The sequence below is a fragment of the Amblyomma maculatum genome, chromosome 6, assembly GCF_055883805.1.
Source record: "Amblyomma maculatum isolate TAMU_Amacu chromosome 6, ASM5588380v1, whole genome shotgun sequence".
Taxonomy (NCBI): domain Eukaryota; kingdom Metazoa; phylum Arthropoda; class Arachnida; order Ixodida; family Ixodidae; genus Amblyomma; species Amblyomma maculatum.
Window position 1 is genome coordinate 155,912,680 of NC_139349.1, and position 18,854 is coordinate 155,931,533.

Here is an 18,854-nt window from a genome sequence, read left to right on the forward strand (position 1 = left end):
ATTTAAGTGAGCATAAGTGGCACGACAGAATGGTCCTTTGTACACTGCTATGGTTGAGGGGGGCATGGATGAAAACTGAAAGTTAGGTTACTTGTGAGATAAATACCTAAAAAACTAGGACATTGAATATCTGCCACCGTAGCTTAGTTGTAGAGCGCTGCACTGGAGTGGGTCATGGGTTCGGATCCCATAGATGCCATGTAGCAGTTATTTCTTCTGCTTTTTAATTGTTTATTCTCAGGTAAATGTTTACGCTACTAATTTCCCAAGAATAAACACCTCAAATAAAAAAAATACCATATGTTTATTTCAGTTTCAGTGACTGTTTGCCTGGTTTATAGTTTCTAGATGTGTTCAAGATCCAGGATAGAATGAAGGGGAAAATATAGATACAGAATAAGAAAGAGAACTGAACAAGGGTAGTGGGAGTCTCAGTCACAAGTGAAGCCAATGTTTCGACAAGGGGAATTGCCAAAATGTTGCCTTGGTTCGCAAACTGAGACTTCCCCTCAACCCTTGTTTGGTTCTTTCATATAGATATGCTGAAGTTATTAGAAGTAAATGCATACTGAATAAACCATGTTTAGTGTACCTTTACAGCTATGCTTAGTACTATATATGTTTAGCTTCATTAGGGAATTTTGCAATCAAGCTTGGTCTCTGTTCTACTATATGTTTTGCCTTGTTTTCATGCTGCAACATATAAGCACATGATGTGGGACATGTTACTGCAGGCTGTGTCAGCAAAAGAGACGGCACGAAAGATGGGGAAGGCCAAAAGGCTGAAACTACAGGAGATGATGTCCGAGGAGGAGTCAAGCTCGGAGGACGATGTTGTGCCGAAAAGGTTGCTCGTTGAGGAGCAAAAAAAAAGCAACACCCTCCTGCAGAGGCTCAAACAAGTACGGAAAGAGAAAGCAGAGTTGCAAGCTCGCCATGATCGGCTAGAAGACGTTTTCCTGAACAAATTCGGTGAGAGATAAGCAATAACTTGCAATATCAAGATGGGTCTGTTTGTGCTGATTGCAGTATGCAAGCACTTGCATAGGTGTGAGCGGCTTCATCTGATGTGGACATATGCTTTATCGCAGTGCTATGTTAGGATGCGGCTTTAATAAAACGAAATGTGGACCTAAACTAAATTCTTGGAAGCATCGCACCTTACTTATGCCCTCGAGTCAGAGTTCTACTGGTATAGTTCTAGGTGCACAAACCTGCTGTTTGTGTTTGTGCTTTTATAAATGTACAGATTTCTGCCATGCAAGTTAATTGTTGTGCTTCAAAAGTTAGGTGACAGAAAGGCATCAGTGTAAGGAGTCTTATGCACAAACACTTTTGAATTTGAGAACTGTAATAATTTTAACTTTAAAAGGACCACTGACCATCATTTGGACAATTTATAGAAACAAGTGTAGTGCTTAGATCCTGCACTGAAGATGATCTGTGCAAGATCTTAGAACCATGCGTAGCCTGAAAAGCTGTAAGAATTCAAATCAAAGCTCTTTTGTTGAGCAAGAAATGTGAAATATCTGGCTCAGTATGGTTCTAATGGTGTGTCTGTTTTATATGCAGAACCCTGGATGGCAGCACGCTGTAGTAATTGCCCGAAGGTATGTATAAAGAAAACTGTTTGAGTAAAAAAAGAACTTTTTTTTATGCGAGATAACTAGATGTTGCAATTGTTCACATATCTAGGCTTATGAATTCTGAAGTCGAGTGATGTGACACAAAATTTGAACCAGAAAAACCTTTTCTTTTGCGCTCATGAGAGGGAGCCGACCATTTTGAACTTGTGCAGAAGCCCTATGGCATGGGAGAACTGTCTCATTCCATTTTCATGTGATTCGCTGGTACTGCTGGCATGCAAAGATGGATAGAGGGTCTTGAGAAATGGTCTTGGCAGCATCTTGGCACTCTGCAAAGCTTGCTGTGCAGTGCAAGTCACCCCCCCCCCCTTCACCCGTTGTATGATGTAACACCAAAAAAATATACCATGTTAATATCAATGAGAAGCATTTGGCATGTTTGCAAGGTATGCACTATGGCCTGCAATGACAATGATGTGAAACAGGGATGTATTAACAATTGACATTTAAAAAAATATATTCTCTGTCACAAAAGTGGGAGGTAGGTTCATTATGTGAGTAAATGAGGTATGTGCTGAAATTCTGTCTACAGGGTCCGCAGTTCTTATTTTACTCCTCAGAGTTATAATTATGACTTTCCTACGGCCACCTTAATTAAGCACTTGCCCTGGCAGCCGCAACTCTCCTGGAAAATCTCTGGTGCTCACTAATGGCGTTGCCTGTTCACGAGGGCTGCCCCCTGGGTTCCTGCACGGTGCCTATAGGTTGGGAATTTCAGTAAATGAATATGCAAAAGGGCAGGCATGCACTGCACTGGCAAAAGGAATACTAAAGGGCTGCACTTTGTGGAACTAGTGCAGCAAAGTGCAGCCAAATTGAACAGACCCAATGTGCCGTTGCTGCTAATGGCAGCTTACCATGGACTTGTTGAAGTAACTATCTTGTCTTAGCAGATCAATCAAGGGGAAATGAGGGGGCTCGTTATAATACATAAAGGAAAGAAGCCAACAGTCGGCGAAGCCAAGGGAAGTGTTGGGGATGGTACTTTTTTTTTATGTTTACTCGGATAATCAAAGAAATTAGTAATGTAATCTGTTTAGGGGGAAGATAATTAAACACAAAGTAGAAGAAAAAACAACGTGCCGATGGTGGGAACGGAACCCACGACCTCCGAATATCACGTCCGGTGCTCTTCCAACTGAGCTACATCGGCTGCTGTCCCCCCTGCTATTTTTTTGGGTATTGGGCAGTAGCAGGGGGGACAGCGGCCGATGTAGCTCAGTTGGAAGAGCACCGGACGCAATATTCGGAGGTCGTGGGTTCGGTTCCCACCATCGGCACGTTGTTTTTTCTTCTACTTTGTGTTTAATTATCCTTACCTTAAACAGATTACATTACTAATTTCTGTGATTATCCGAGTAAGTATTAAAAAAAATACCATCCCCAATGCTTTCCTTGGCCTTGCCGACTGTTGGCTTCTTTGCTTCATATCTTGTCTTATGCTGTTGCCGCATGTCTCATTCCCTCTATGTGGCACATTGCAGCGGTAAAAAAAAAATCATTCCTCCTGTATGGAATTATATGCCTCTTTATAGGTGCTGAGCATTTTAGAAATGTCTATTTTGTGCAGGAGCCTAGTGGCAACGACATTACAGAGATGCCAGGAGCTCCACATGGCAGCCAGCTGACGAAGAAATCGACAGCAACAGTTCCTGCAGCTCAAGTTGATCGTTCTCAAGTGGACTTTCAAAACACTGAGGTATAGAACTAACCATCAGCTTATGACGTTCATTGCATGTCTTCAAAAAAAAACAAGAATGCTGTGTTAGCGAGCTTTTCTGAAACTTCTAGCTTTTTTTTTCTCTCCACATTAAGCAGTTTATATGCAGTGACGGTTGCTACTTCAACTACACTGAGCAGTTGGAAACATATTTCACGTGTAGGACTGAATCATTTTCGCTTCCAGCCTGTTGTTAGCATGATTACTAGCATGACAGAACTTTTTCTTTTAAATAATCTTGAGCACCGCAAGCTATAGAAGTTCACTGCCTGCACTTTGCTTTTCTCAGTTTTACACTAAAAGCTCATTAATTTGAATTACACGGGTACACCAATAGAATTGAAATTATTGCAAGTTGAAGTAAAGAAAAGAAATTTGGAAACCAGCAGGGAAGTGAGACTTCATTTTATTTGTTTTATTAGTCCAGGATAATTTTTTTACTGTAATAATCTTATTTCATATTGCGTCTTACATGTAGAACCCAGTGGGCATTCAGCCACCAAGGGACAGCTGCTACCAGGTAAGCTGTTAATTTGTTCATTTTAGTTGCCCTAAAATAATAATGCATAGTAGTGGAATGGAGTAGTTGAACAATTTTCACATTTTGCAGGCTTCCACCAGCATGGCACCTCAGCAACCAAACCTGGGTGCCCTTGCCGAGGTCACTGGCCAGGTACAGTAACTTTCCTTCATATTTAGAACCAATTTCTAAGCTCGAAAATCTTTTAGCTTCCATTCATGACAGTGCAGGCAAATAATGTGGAAACCATAACAAACAATATGCTAAACATGGGTCTGCAGTGGAACCTTTAAGAAACATGGAATTTTCTATCGAAATGGTATATGGAGCATAAAAAAAACAATGATTGGGAACCAGCAGGGTAGTGAGGCTTCATTTTATTTGTTTTATTAGTCCAGTATAATTTTGTTACTGTAATCTTATTTCATATTGCGTCTTACATGTAGTACCCAGTGGACATTCAGCCACCAGAGGACAGCTGCTACCAGGTAGGCTGTTAATTTGTTCATTTTAGTTGCCTTAAAATAGTAATGCATAGTAGTGGAATGGAGTAGTTGAACAATTTTCACATTTTGCAGGCTTCCACCAGCATGACACCTCAGCAACCCAACCTGGGTGCCCTTGCCGAGGTCACTGGCCAGGTAGAGTAACTTTCCTTCATATTTAGAACCAATTTCTAAGCTCGAAAATCTTTTAGCTTCCATTCATGGCAGTGCAGGCAAATAATGTGGAAACCATAACAAACAATATGCTAAACATGGGTCTGCAGCGAACCTTTAAGAAACATGGAATTTTCTATCGAAATGGTATATGGAGCATAAAAAAAACAATGATTGGGAACCAGCAGGGTAGTGAGGCTTCATTTTATTTGTTTTATTAGTCCAGTATAATTTTGTTACTGTAATCTTATTTCATATTGCGTCTTACATGTAGTACCCAGTGGACATTCAGCCACCAGAGGACAGCTGCTACCAGGTAGGCTGTTAATTTGTTCATTTTAGTTGCCTTAAAATAGTAATGCATAGTAGTGGAATGGAGTAGTTGAACAATTTTCACATTTTGCAGGCTTCCACCAGCATGACACTTCAGCAACCCAACCTGGGTGCCCTTGCCGAGGTCACTGGCCAGGTAGAGTAACTTTCCTTCATATTTAGAACCAATTTCTAAGCTCGAAAATCTTTTAGCTTCCATTCATGGCAGTGCAGGCAAATAATGTGGAAACCATAACAAACAATATGCTAAACATGGGTCTGCAGCGAACCTTTAAGAAACATGGAATTTTCTATCGAAATGGTATATGGAGCATAAAAAAAAAACACCCAACAGCTCTCGGTATTTTGAACCACTGACAGCTCATACAGATCAATTATGTTTCCAATGCTTTAGACCCCTCGGCTATCACCATAGTCTCCCGCTATGGCCCGCCGGGGTGGCGCAGTCGTTACGGCACTGTAATACTGTGCCCAAGGATGCGGAATCGAATCCCGGCCTCGGGAGCCACTTTCGATGGAGGCGAAAAGCAAGGCACCCATGTACTGTGCGATGTCAGTGCACGGTAAAGAACCCCAGGGGCTCCAAATTTCCGGAGGCCTCCACTACGACTTTTCTCACAGCCTGAATCGCTTTGGGACGTTAAACCTCTCAAACCAAACCATAGTATCGTGCTATTTGCTCTAGGGCATTATAGCCTCGTGTGATACACATTTTACTTTATCCTCATCATAATCACTCATTAGTTTTCATACCTACAAATGCAGAGTGATTTTTCCACTCTGGCCACACAATACAGTTGATTGAATCAAGAACAAAAAGGATTGTAGTCATTTATGAAGCTCTGGTATACATTATCCATACTTGACTACATCAAGTTCTAATTTCTGTGATTATCTAAGCAAACATTCAAAAAGAAAAAAAAAATAAAAAGACCTAAAGTACCATCCCCAACGCTTTCCTTGGCCTCGCTGACTGTTGGCTTCTTTCCTTCATGTATTATAACGAGCACCCTCATTTCCCCTTAATTGATCTGCTTGTAGCTTACGGGGGTCTCGGTTCTGGCAGTCTTGAAGCCATAGGTAGCGTAAGAGGGTTCTAGCACAGCTTTCGCCCACGCTCTTGATCACGTCCTATGTGACGCTGGCGGTAACAATGGACGTTCTACGTCCGCCGCTATGGCTGAGGGTGGCGCTGGTGAACACTCTCAAGGTTCGTATACAGACAACATAAATACCCAAGCAAGTAGCAGGGGGGACAGCGGCCGATGTAGCTCAGCTGGAGAGCGCCGGACGCGATATTCGGAGGTCGTGGGTTCGGTTCCCACCATCGGCACGTTGTTTTTTCTTCTATTTTGTGTTTAATTATCTTTCCCCTAAACAGATTACATTACTAATTTCTGTGATTATCTAAGCAAACATTCAAAAAGAAAAAAAAATAAATAAAAAGACCTAAAGTACCATCTCCAACGCTTTCCTTGGCCTCGCCGACTGTTGGCTTCTTGGTTGGTTTGTGGGGTTTAACGTCCCAAAGCGACTAAGGCTATGAGAGATGCCGTAGTGGAGGACTCCGGAAATTTCGACCACCTGGGGTTCTTTAACGTGCACTGACATCGCACAGCACACGGACGCCACTCCGTTTCGCCTCCATCGAAACGCAGCCACCGAGGTCGGGTTCGAACCCGGGTACTCCGGCACAGTAGTCGGGCGTCTTACCACTGCACCACCCCGGCGGGGCAACTTCGGGGGTTTTGTTATTTCATTGAAACTTTCACAGTAGGCCCTTTGGAGCTTTCCTATCCTTTCTGAACAATTTTACAGCTAGGTGGCATTTCGTATTATTGCAAATTATGTAGTTTAAAATTCTACCCTTTTGTGGCTTCAGTCAGGGTGATTTGTACTGCTGTCTTGCATGTGGTGTCGGCATGCTTGTCTATATTCTGTCTGCGTTTTGTGGACGAAAATATTTTGAGATTTTTTTTTGTTTTGGTTATTTGAGACAAATAATGACTGATGCTGTCAGAGAGACAATGAATTTATTGTCAACTCCACTTTTAGTACCCTTAAAGAGGGCCTTTAAGGGTTCTTTAAATAAATATATAATGTTTAAAGGTGTACGTGCGAGGTATATAAGCAGGTAGCTGATATCGTTTAAGGCATCCGGTTCGTTATTCTACTTGAATGCTTAAACAAAACTTAGAGAAAGTGCAAAAAACAAAGAACCAGAAACAGCACCGCATGTCGTTGTTCTCGATAGTCAGATACACGCATACACGACGGCTAGCTTAGGCCCTATCAAATATCAGCGAGCACACTCCGTGGACTCAAAGTTACTTCGCGGCTGTTTGGGTTACCGAGCACCGCTGTAAATATTAAGGCTTGCAGCAACCATGGTACATATGCCATCATTCGATTGTTCGATAGCCGGCTAGCTTTTTTTTTCACTACCACAATGGCGTATAGGGGCTTATGCAAGCTTTCTCAAACTGCAACTATTTTTTCCTATCGTCTTTGTCCACTGAACAGTCGCAACCTTGCTGCAACATAGTAATTTAAAGGATGCGCTGTCATATGTATATAATTTATGCTCAGCGCATGGAAATGCAGTGCGATTCGTCGATTGTGAGGTAACGGTTAAGTTTACTGCATATTATCGGAAAACTGCTTCTACCCTCTCTAGCATTTGAAAAATGCGAGCCGCCGGGCGAGCAACTGGCTTTCTTGCTTGAGGTGTACAACATCACGTTCCAGTAGAGAAATCCATGAAAGGTAGATAGGTAGATATCTGGTCAGAGCACGTGAATCGATGCACTCGCAATCTAAGAGACTGCGTGATATGGTCTGGCAAATCATTGTACACACGTTAGCTGACCTGCCAATCACCCGTAAGACATTGCTATCGGCAGCATGATGACATGATGCCGCTCTTTTTTGGCCACACAAAGTAGCAGTCCGTTAGAAGTGCATTCAAAGCGCGCTCCGAGGCAGTGAGCACTAGGCGTCATCTGCTCGAGATGATGCTTCTCTCTCCTCTCTCGAAAATTGAGTTATTTAATCAGTAAGCGGTAAGAAAGCTTCTTCCTGCTCAGAAATGGACGTGTAAATAACGAAAACAGAAATGTGTCCATGTTATGGTCTTTTAATTATGATTGAAGGGAAAATTATCACTGCGGGTGTCGCTACTCCAAAGGCACGTCAGCAGAATCAGCGGAGGATGTCCCCCAGAACATGTGCCGCCCTTAGCGGCTGCCCTCTCTTCCAGTCGCACTAAGCGGCCGCTCGCTCGCTGCAGAGCAGCCTCGCCGGTGGAGCACCTTTCTTCTTCCACCGTGCTTGGCACCACAGCAGTGCTGCCACCATGCCGTCGAGCCTGAATTAGTGGAGGTTTCGGCAAAATGACTACCAAAGGAAGCTTAATAGAGTTTCACTTCGCACATCTTTGTTGCGACCATGCGGTCTAACTAGTCTAATGTGCTTCCGAGTCCAAAGAAGAGCGGATGCGTGCTATGTTTATTGTTATCGTGTGCAAGGAAATTTGCCATTATCTTAATAATAAAAATGTGGCAATTCTGAAAAAAGGGTATCTAGCAATTTTAATGTACAGAATAATATATCTCTCCTAAACCTGTTATATGGCTTTATACAAAGAATATGCCGTTTATTGCAGGTCCACCTCGGGAATGGCCACTACGTTAGTGCAGAACGGTGGCGCTGGCTCCTTTCCCGAGGCCGAGACTCCTTGTTTTGCAAGGATACAGCAAAACTTTTGTGGGGGGTCCCGGCTCTTCGTGGAAGGAGCGTCACCGGAGCGGCGTGCAGGCGTTTTTTGAAAACTGCAGACAGTGTGCAGAAGCCTGGGCTGAGCCCAGAAAAGCTGGCAGCAGTGGGCAGTAAGTATCTTTTACATTTACATCTTTTTATTTAGTCTTTCTCTTATTTACATGGTTGATTTATGGAGTGTAAATGTACCAAAGCAACTCAAGCTATGAGGGATGTCTTAAAGGAAGGTTCTGGGTAATTTCAGCCACCTGGAGGTTTTTTAATGTGCACTGCCAATGCAGCACAGGTTTTGTACTTCGCTTTCATTGAAATGTGACTGCTATGGCTGGAATTGAACCCTGGTCTCTTGGCTCAGTGTGCACAATTTAAGTGCTTTTATTTTACAGTACCTACCTGTATCAAATTGTGTGATGATTATTATTGCGAAAGCAATACTACGACAGCCAAAGCGAGATCTCGGGTGGCCGCAGCTAAGCCATGAAGAGGCGCAGCTACGGTCTCCTCATAAAAAAATCAGCCTGCCATGACATTTGAATTCACATTACCCCTATGCCACGGGCAGGAGCTGCCAACTCGAGTTGCTCCTTCCATATGGGAGGGTGATATCAGAATCAGCCTGCCAGAACCATTTGCATTCTCATTACCCCTATGACACGCAGGCACGCCCATAGGGGTTGGTTGAAGCGTGACTTCATATGTGGGCTGATAGCTTATGCTCTCATGTCATACCCTTAAAGGATGAGCTTCAAGGTGGTAGGAAATGGCTTGAAAGGTCACTGATAAACGTTTTGAATGTGTAAAACGAATGCTTCCGAGTGTTCCCCCAAAGTACAACTTGCAACAAAGGCAGTGATCTATTATTATTTTTTTAGAACTGCGTTTTTTGAAATTCGTGGGCTGCTCGGTTCTCGCGGGGCGGTGAGATTTGGAACTATTCTGCTGTGAGTTCCTACATTACAAGTGCCAAGAGTGACGTTTCGCGAAGGCTGCCATTGGCTGTAGCCGCGACGCCCAGTACGTGGCTGACATATTTCCGGTAGCTGCGAAAGTCCCACGACAGAGGCGGGGCGGAGTTCCCGAGCTGTTTTCTTTGTTTTTTTTTTTTGTGTGTCTCCAAGTGTTGAGTTTAGAAGGGAGAGGGTGAGTGCTATTTTTAATTGCCGATATATCCGGTGTTAATGAAGCTAGCTGAAAAATTCTTGCGGTGAATTAACTGAGGGAGTACCTATCTCTCGTCCGATTTGCTTTACCTCATTTTAGGCATTTCATAACCCCTTTAAGTGCCCCCAATAATGTAGCACCATACACTAATAGGGCATGATGGGGAATAATGTTGCAGGCAAAAGAAACTTCTGTTGCTTTCGCAATTCAACTAGGGTTAACCGGAGCTAAACCACAACTTATTCTTTTACTCTTTCAGATGCATTTGATGCCTATATATTGAACACTCCAGGTGCTGCTGAAGAAGCAAAAGTGCGGCGATCAAAGCTGAACCGCTATATTGCAGAGATGCTGCGAGATATGAAGTAAATAAAGACAAAACGAAAAAGTATTTCACTGAAACCTGAACAGGCTGCTGAATTTCACTGAACAGGCTGCTGAATCTGCATGTGTTACTTGGATGCAGCATTTGCTGCACTGAAGAGTTTGAAGCTTGTTCAGAAAGCCTGCCTGCCTCTTAAGAGCTGTTAGCTGGACATGCCCCTGAATTGCTTTACAGTGCACATGAGTAATGAGGTAGTACCCCATGATGAGGCCCTCGTATGGTTACGTGCATGTGCCCTCATATCATGCTAGAGGATATGAGGGACACATATCCAATTGCATATATATGAGACACGCATGACACATATGCGCCATATGAGGGACACATATCCAATTGCATATATATGAGACACACATGACACATATGTGCCATATGAGGGACACATATTACATACGAGCACATATGACACATATCCAATAGTTTCATATATATGAGACTCATATGACAACTACATATGAGTTTTTTCAATAGGGCTGTTTTCCTGTGTTAATTGTTAGCTTACCTCTGTTACCCATTTTCTGTTACCATTGCATTTTTTTTTGCTGTTATTATTCCATTGTTCCACGTGTTGGCGGCTTAAAAAATAATTTGCCTATTTTGTTCTCCCCTTGTTCGGGTTTGCTCTTACGGTGCTTCTTTTTGTTTTTATTTGTCACAAGTGTCGAAAATCACCACTAGTCGGTGCCTTTATGGGTATATAAGCAGAGTATCGGTGGTTCCAGAATAAGGTTAAAGTTTAGAGCCTGTGTTCGTCTTTTATGTGTTTACTCTGTCCGTGTGGTTAATTAAGCACTGTCAATCATGAATCAACACCACTAGCCCGACAACGTTTTCTATCCTTGCAAGGTCCTTCTAGCAGGTGAGGAAGGAGCTGGTGGCAATGATTACAAAATAAGCTTGGGAGCTCAGCTGACCATCAATGCAGGGAAGAGGTGAGAGGCTGTCTTTGTGGTAACCTCCCCCCCCTTCACATGTTTAAGGATTTTTGAGTGCTTGGCCTGACGCCATTGACATAAAGGGGATCACACCTTAAAATAGCAGTACTTAATGAAAGTTGGAGCCTTGGCAGCAAAACAAACATGGTATGTAAGAAAGCAAGCCACAGGTCAAAAGACAAAAGTATAATCATTTACTTTTTAGCAACTAGGCAGCACTCTTTTTGTTTCTAGGCCCACCCAGTACTGCCTTAAAGTTAGGGCTTTTGTGTAGCCATCCTATCTGAATCCTGCTTTGTCACGCCTTTGCCTAATAAATTTATATTACACATTAAGGCTCAGGACAGCCCTTATCTAACCCCCTGTTATGAACAGGCTGTCACTAACAGAGGCAACAATTTGTAAATTCTTTTTGGTTGATTTTTGGTGAGATAGCGGGAAGCATCCTTGATTTGGTCTTCATCCAGGTAAGTATGTATGATTATGCCCTCTGAAGCCTCAGCCACTCCAGTTGCTTTTCTGTAGTGCACTGTCCAGTGACGTCCCTCTAATTCAGAATCTTGTCGCTTGAGGTATCGCGGCAGCCTTGTAGGTCCGTAGCCATGCTGAAGCTCTAAGCAATGCATGTTGATAACTGTCCATTTTACAGATTCAAAAAGCATTCATATTAGAAAGTAAGAAATGAACGATCCATAAATGGGTGTGTTTGGCCAGTGTTTGAATGCATTTCTTCAATTGTTTGCTGTATAGGACAGTCCTCAGAACATAAAATATGAGCAAGGCCGTTTGTCTACTCATGCTGCCTGTTCATCTGAAGTGTGCTAATGTGGAGTAACATCCTTAAGGAACAGTGTAGCAGATGTGGGCATGCTATTCAACCCATGTACAACCTCTTGACCAATCACTTTGTGGCTAAGTGCAGTTACTACAGGCCTACTATTACCTTCCATGCTATGTGTGTGTTAATTGTTGCACTCCTTATTTAATCTTGAGAGAATGATCTGTGTAGGTAATTGCATAAAATGGATCACTACCTTATTTTGACAACTGATTTATTGCTATTGCTGCCATGCAGCATGTGACACTGATTGAGTGTAGAGTTCTCAAGCACTTCCTTCCAGCCAATGCTTGGTTTAATAATTTTGTTGTCATTGTCTTGTGTTGTTAAGTAATGGCAATAATTAGTGAACTGGTTGATCTTGTACCCTTCCAGCAGGTGTGTTTCTGCTTGGCAGCACATGAGAATCAGTAATTCTTGTGCCCTTCCAGCTGTATCTGTCACTGTCACTGTCAAGTCACTGTATCTGTTCTGTTCCCAAACATGTAATTGTACTCAAGGGGACTCAATCACAGTTCTTCAGTGCTGTTTTTTTTTTGTAATACACTAGTTGACTTTGCTTTATATTTGATGATATGTATTCTTTCCTTGACTGTCATTGTGTATATCAGTGGGCCTCTTAGATTATCCACTGTCCGCAGGTCGCCTGAGTACAGCCCAGCCATTTGTTTACTAGGGTTGCTCTGGCATTAGTCTTTCTCCAGGTGGACAGTTCCGGGCTACCTGCTGGCTGCTAGACTTGCCAGGATGATTTTATGTTGGCTGCTCGCATCCAACTAGCAAACAACGGAGAGGTGATGGGGCGGTGAGGAATGGCTGCGGCTGTTTTTATTGACTAGGACCGCAGAGCTTCGGGTGAAATTTTCTTTTGCTTTTAGGGTGTCTTTAATAATGTGCAGGCAGGTGCTCATTTAAGCTGATCTGCAGTGCTCATCTATTACATCTCTAACTGTCGCCGCATACATATTTTGTATGTGTGTGACATTGTCTCCCATCACATAATTTACAAGATCAGATGTTCGTTACATATCGAGCTTAATGAGTTCGGGTTTGCAAATTATATTTGATCTGTCAAGTTCTAGCATCAACTTATTTTACAGCATTGTTCGAAGACCTTCTCGAGCGTGAGAGCAGACCTCAATTCCCTGTGCACTCAGGCATGCGCATTCATGCAAGTATATCGTCAGCATGCGACACACGGTCCGAGTGTTCGGTATTTACTTTTCTAGTGCATGGAAAGGACATACTTTGGTAATTGCTAAGAAATATTTTAAGATGTAACGTATGCATGCACTATCACGTTTCACTTGATTCATTAAGGTGGTCACGACAGCTAACAACTGAGCATAAACTAGTTATTGCATTTCACTCCTCACACGTTAAATTATAAATCCTCGAAATTTGAGCTCATTCGGTGCAGCAGATAGTTTTAAACATAATTTTTATTATTACTGAAATTGGCTTTCTGGTCTGGCAACCATTGGCCGCTGACGTCATGAGATATCATTCCCATGTCGTCTGCTATTCGCGATGTAGGCTATGTAGGCTGCACTTTTGCATTCATGCTTAGATGGTGGTCACAGATTTTTTTTTTTCAGCAAAAATATTTTATTCGCACATTCTCTTTTCTTTGAAAAGCCTTTACTATAATATGCGACTTTAGTGATCCTCGGACGTGTTTTGGGCTTCGTATAAAGATTGCCGAGCAGGCTGAAATGGATGGGCCATTGCTGCATAATTCAGCATACAATCAGAAGCATATTATTCTTACGCTATTAGATTTAGCTTGTTTTAGCAACATGCGTTCACGCATATAAAAGGGTACTTGTCCGTTTCCGCTGTGTACCCGCGCCACGAAAGTGGGGAGGGGTTAGCATTAAGTTCCTGATTGCTGAGGTATTTCCGTTGCTCTTTCGGTCCAAAAAGGCGAGAGCATACCTTGCATCATTAAAGGAGCAGACAAAACTTTTGAACAAAGCGGTGCCTCTTGACAACCTTCCGTTGATCAGTTCCGTCGGTGTCGCGGGGCCGAAAACCTCACACTACGGTGATAGGTGACCGCTGGTCGTGATGCCGTCGTCGCCAGTGTAATACGAAAAATCATGCGTCTATAAGCTAAAGCTGATAAGCTGACTGTGACCGTGCCTTATGCTGAAGAAAACATGCCTTATTCTATATTGCTTTTGTGCAGTAGCATCTTCATCAAGCACTTTCGTCTGAGGGTCGGCCACTGAGTCAACTCCCTCCCTGCAAAGAAAAAAAAAATGTGTCATTTGATATTGCAGCCTGCATTTCAGACGACGCTCCACCGTGCATAGTCTCCTGTCCGCAGTAATAAGAATGTTTTTAATATGAAAGCGCCTCTACTTTAATAAAACTTTAGCAGCACACCTCTGATTTGAATTCATTATGCAATTGGGGCTGGTATAAAAGCAGCCAATGGTGTGTGCTGTGCCTTCACTGTGGGGAACAACTGCTAGCATGACCAGCGTGGCAGTACGGCCTTGCAGTACCACGGCTCCGACTGCTAGGTCTCCACATTCAACAGGACACTAGAGCCACCTACACCATACACCTCCTGCAGCGCCAAATCAACCAGATAACACATCTCATTCGTCGCATTTCAAGCCGCAATCATGGCCTCAAGGAAAAAGACACTTTAAGACTCGTAGATGCCCTTATCGTTAGTCGACTAGCTTACCACCTCCCCTACCATCACATCACCAAAACCCAACTCAATAAACTTAACGTCCTACACCGCTCAGCCGTTAAAGTAGCCCTCCATTTACCTCGTCATACCAGTACAATTCGGCTCCTTCAATGAGGCATTCATAACAATGTTGAGGAGATCATAGAGGCGCACCTCTCCAGCCAGCAACGTCGACTCCGCACAACATCTACAGGCACTCATCGCTTACGCTCAATGGGCTACAATACCCCTGATCCCTCACCTCATATTCATATACCCATCCCTCCGCATCTGCGGAGCCTCCTCGAGCTCAAACCCCTCCCACAAAATATGGATCCCGAACACCACGAAGGTCGTCGCGCAGCCCGTGCCTCATATTTTTCCAAACAGTACTCCACACGCCAAGACATCATCTACACGGATGCTTCACACAATCCGGACATTCCTCACATCTGCACTGCTGTATTCACGGACATTCGCCGCTCAACATTCAATGCCGCCTCCATCCACTGCACTAGCATCGCCGAGGCCGAATGCTTGGCCATTACACTTGCAATTGCACACATCAGTCAGTTGCAGACTCAGCACACCACAATATGCACAGACTCCTAAACAGCATACAGATATCTACTGCGAGGAACCCTCCCACACTCATCTGCTAAAATATTATCTACTCTACCTACCCCTCCCGATACCATCACCATCACATGGGTTCCTGGGCATGAGGACATCCTCGGAAATGAGCGCGCTCATGCGTTTGCCCGAGAACTAAGCTTCCGGGCGCCGGTGGATGTCCTCCCCAAACCTTCATTATACACCACCATCGAACCTCTTGACTACACTACAATTGTTCAGTACTATCGTCGCTGCCGTGCCACGTTCCCGCCACCACATCCCACGCTTTCTCACATCGACAGCACGTACTGGCGACAACTCCAAACACATTCGTTCCCATCTCCTCAATTTGCCCACATATTTCACCCCACGGACTTCCCACCGTACTGCACCACATGCAACGCCACCCCACCCACCCTCTACAATCACTTATGGGAATGCCCACATCCAATCCGCGTTCCTCCCGTTAAACACCCCACCCCCTCCTCCTGGGAGGCTGCCCTTCTAGCCACGCAACCTGCAGATCAGTTACGGCTGGTCGAGCGGGCTAAGCTAGAAGGAACAGCCAGAGGGCTCCTGGACTAAGAGGTCCTCCTGGGAGTGTTTACATTTTTTTTAATAAAGTTTTTTCCTCCTCCTCCTCCTTGCATGTTGTTTTCCATGCATGATGGCTCACACGGGGAAGATTGGGAAAAAATAAGGTGATAGATAGTGCATGCATTTGGCATTTCTCAAATATTTCTGAGTGTTCTCTAAAACACTCCCTTTTTTCACTGTGCAGAAAAATGAAATGAAGACGTGAAACATTAATGCACTCATGATACTGATGTACTCTCTTTGCCAGAAGTAACCAGGCTGCGTGTTCCGCTTCTCAGTCGGTGAGCAGAGAATTCATTAAACTTCTGATGCTGTAAATTGGTGCAAAATAAATGAGAGCTCCTGTCTTCACTTACCAAAGAGTTATGATCCTTAGGGGATCCATGTTAGCTTCAGAATACAAGCAAGAAGCAAAACATGCAGCCTGGTTACTTTTGGCAAACACGGTACATGCACTTATTAATGTGCCTTCTCGAGTACGTACTGGGAGCTGCAACCCACGGCAATGCTCGAGAAGGTCCTCAAACAGCAGGTCAAGTAAAATAAGCTGAATACAGACTTGAGAGATGAAACAAATCTTGCAAATAAATCGATTTATAGAGCATAGTATGATGCAAACATCTGCACTTGTAAATGGTGAGAAGAGATATGTTGCCCCACATACACAAAATAAGTAAGCAATGGCAATGGAAAGACACACAAGATGTCCACCACGACTGGCAGAAATAAGCACTATCCTTGAGATTGTATGAAATGTCGTGTTCACTGAAGTACCGCACATGCTCACCACCTCTATATAACCTCTGTCGTCTGCTAGCTGCCCAAGTGCAACCCACACTAAATCGTCCTTGTGAGAGTGTGGCATCCAGCGGCATATCATCAGAGAAAAAATGAATCCCCCTCCCCCCCATACACACAGAAAAATGTAAGAGCTGGCTCCACGCTCGGGCGCCCCTTAGGCTAATAACTTAAGCCCAGTGACGAGGCGGCGCGTATACGGAAACTAACGATAAAAAAGAGTAAGCGTGATAAATTTCTCTTAAACGTAACTTATGTTCATTATTTTACCTGTTTTTGCTGTGTTTTTGGTCACTTATTTTTAATGTGACAGTATTGAAGGCCCAGTTTCCCCAAAATCTTGCATTGTTGTTGGCAACGTCGTGAGCAAATAGTCATGAGCAGGGTTCTAGCATTTGGTAATAAGCAGGTGACATCTTTGTGGGTCAGGCATTGATTTTTGGTGTTAGTTTGTGTGGCATCATGAGGCCGCATGAGATGCCGAATTGCCTGGAGCTCCTTACGATTGAAGGGTGAGATGGCAATCAAGCCCTTCCGAGTCGCACTTTTGTACAATGTTGCTAAAGCAGGTATATATATATATATATATATATATATATGCCTACCACATTATACCCTTAAAAGCAGACTTTAAGTATCCCTCCAGGTCTTTATTTTAATTTATTTATCCGAGAGCTGTTTTTAGCACCTGTTTTCCTTCCGGATTTGGTTTTCATTTATAATCGTGTGGATTTAAGGTAGTCTCATTTCTCACAAGGGTGGAAGAACGGGCTAGTTGCTGGTTCATATTGGGAAAGGAAAAAATGATGGCACACTCGACAAAGTGCTGTGTTGTCATTTTTTTGTTCATGTCTCAAAAATGCGCTGTTATTTTTTAACAAGCTCTCTGTTCTTACTGAGCTTTTTCATTCCACCTCAGATGCAAGACCTACAGTAGTGAAGGACATGCCTCTTTGTTTATGCCTTATCACTTAATGTTGTGGTATTATATTTTTTTTCTTATGTCTATAGCCCTGTTTTTTAGATAAAAAGAACGACCGAGGTTGCCCTGCTTTGTTATATTGAACAACAATGCACCGTAAATTCATCCCGCTGTCAAAACATGCATGGACATCAGAGCATATCCTACCTTCCGTTATCGCTCTCAAAGAAAGTGTCTAGTATGCAGAAACAATAAGGCGGTAGGCATTGCTAGTGAAGTTAACTGCCGCCCGACCACATGCCCACAGGCTACGAGGTCAGCCACTCAGTGTGTATGTGTGTAAGGGCTGATGTGTGAGCAGAATTAGGGTAGCAGCAGCTTCTCTACACTGCCTGGAAATGAACCACTGACAGGGTTTTAATTAGTTTGAATACTTGTCACACATCATGCTGTGTTGGTCCAATTGGTCACATTGCAATGCATCACCTTCTTAGTTGGATCTCTGCCTTCTCCACTACTGCAGAGTGTAGGTAGTACATAGCAAATAGTCTGCACCTTTCTTATGTAGGTAGAGCAGTGTGTTATTAGTCTGTGCAGACGTAATCGAGCGGAAAGGTTGCTTTGTGGTTCAAGCAACACGCGATCCGATATCACCTTGGGCTGGTGGGGTGCATTACACAAAGATTACATGTATAATGTATGTTCTGCATGCACATGTGCTTGGTAGCATTGCCGCAGTATCTTTCACTATTCAGGATCGATGACAAGAATGCCAGCCTACCTATCACCAGCTGTTGTGAACACCTCGATTACTATATTATTGCGTTGCTACAGCGGCTTATCCACAACCAATGGCTCGGTCAAAAGAACATAAGCACTCCAGAGAGCTTAGACGTTAGCTTGACAGGGTCAGGATGCTTACTGAATTTGGTATGGCAAGCACCGTGCAAAAAAAGAAGTGGTGGCAGTCCTAAAACTTTTACACTCTGCTAGATATAACTTTTTTTTCATCATTTTGGCAGTGTGTGGATCTTGCACGAAAGTAGCAATTATCAGTCAATTTTGAAAATATATTCGGTGGAATCAGCTGTGCAATACAGTATGATGCTATATGTGGCTGGTTGCACATACATTTAGGTTTTTTTTTTATTCCGCAAGCTCGCCATAAGGCATATTATAAAAACCCATCTAAATTGTTTTCCATAAGTAACCGAAGAAGGCTCTTGCTCTTATCGTTGTCGGTGCGCCATTTGGAGAAG

General features: G+C 43.4%; 1 protein-coding gene, 1 long non-coding RNA gene and 2 other non-coding genes across 4 annotated transcripts in view; 3 read left to right on the forward strand and 1 right to left on the reverse strand.

The window, feature by feature from the left end:
* LOC146187118 (uncharacterized) overlaps positions 1-18,854 on the forward strand; it is a 40,552-nt gene that overhangs the window by 14,643 nt on the left and 7,055 nt on the right. The gene's annotated exons all lie outside the window — the stretch shown is intronic.
* Positions 723-4,112, forward strand: LOC146187120 (uncharacterized). The gene is made up of 4 exons (XM_084605833.1): positions 723-902; positions 3,217-3,345; positions 3,845-3,886; positions 3,977-4,112. Exons 1-4 carry the CDS (start codon positions 723-725, stop codon positions 4,046-4,048), a joined length of 423 nt encoding a protein of 140 aa, XP_084461959.1. The 3' UTR covers positions 4,049-4,112.
* On the reverse strand, positions 2,727-2,799 carry TRNAS-UGA (transfer RNA serine (anticodon UGA)). The gene has a single exon. It is a non-coding gene; the product is annotated as a tRNA-Ser (tRNA).
* On the forward strand, positions 2,854-2,926 carry TRNAL-CAA (transfer RNA leucine (anticodon CAA)). The gene has a single exon. It is a non-coding gene; the product is annotated as a tRNA-Leu (tRNA).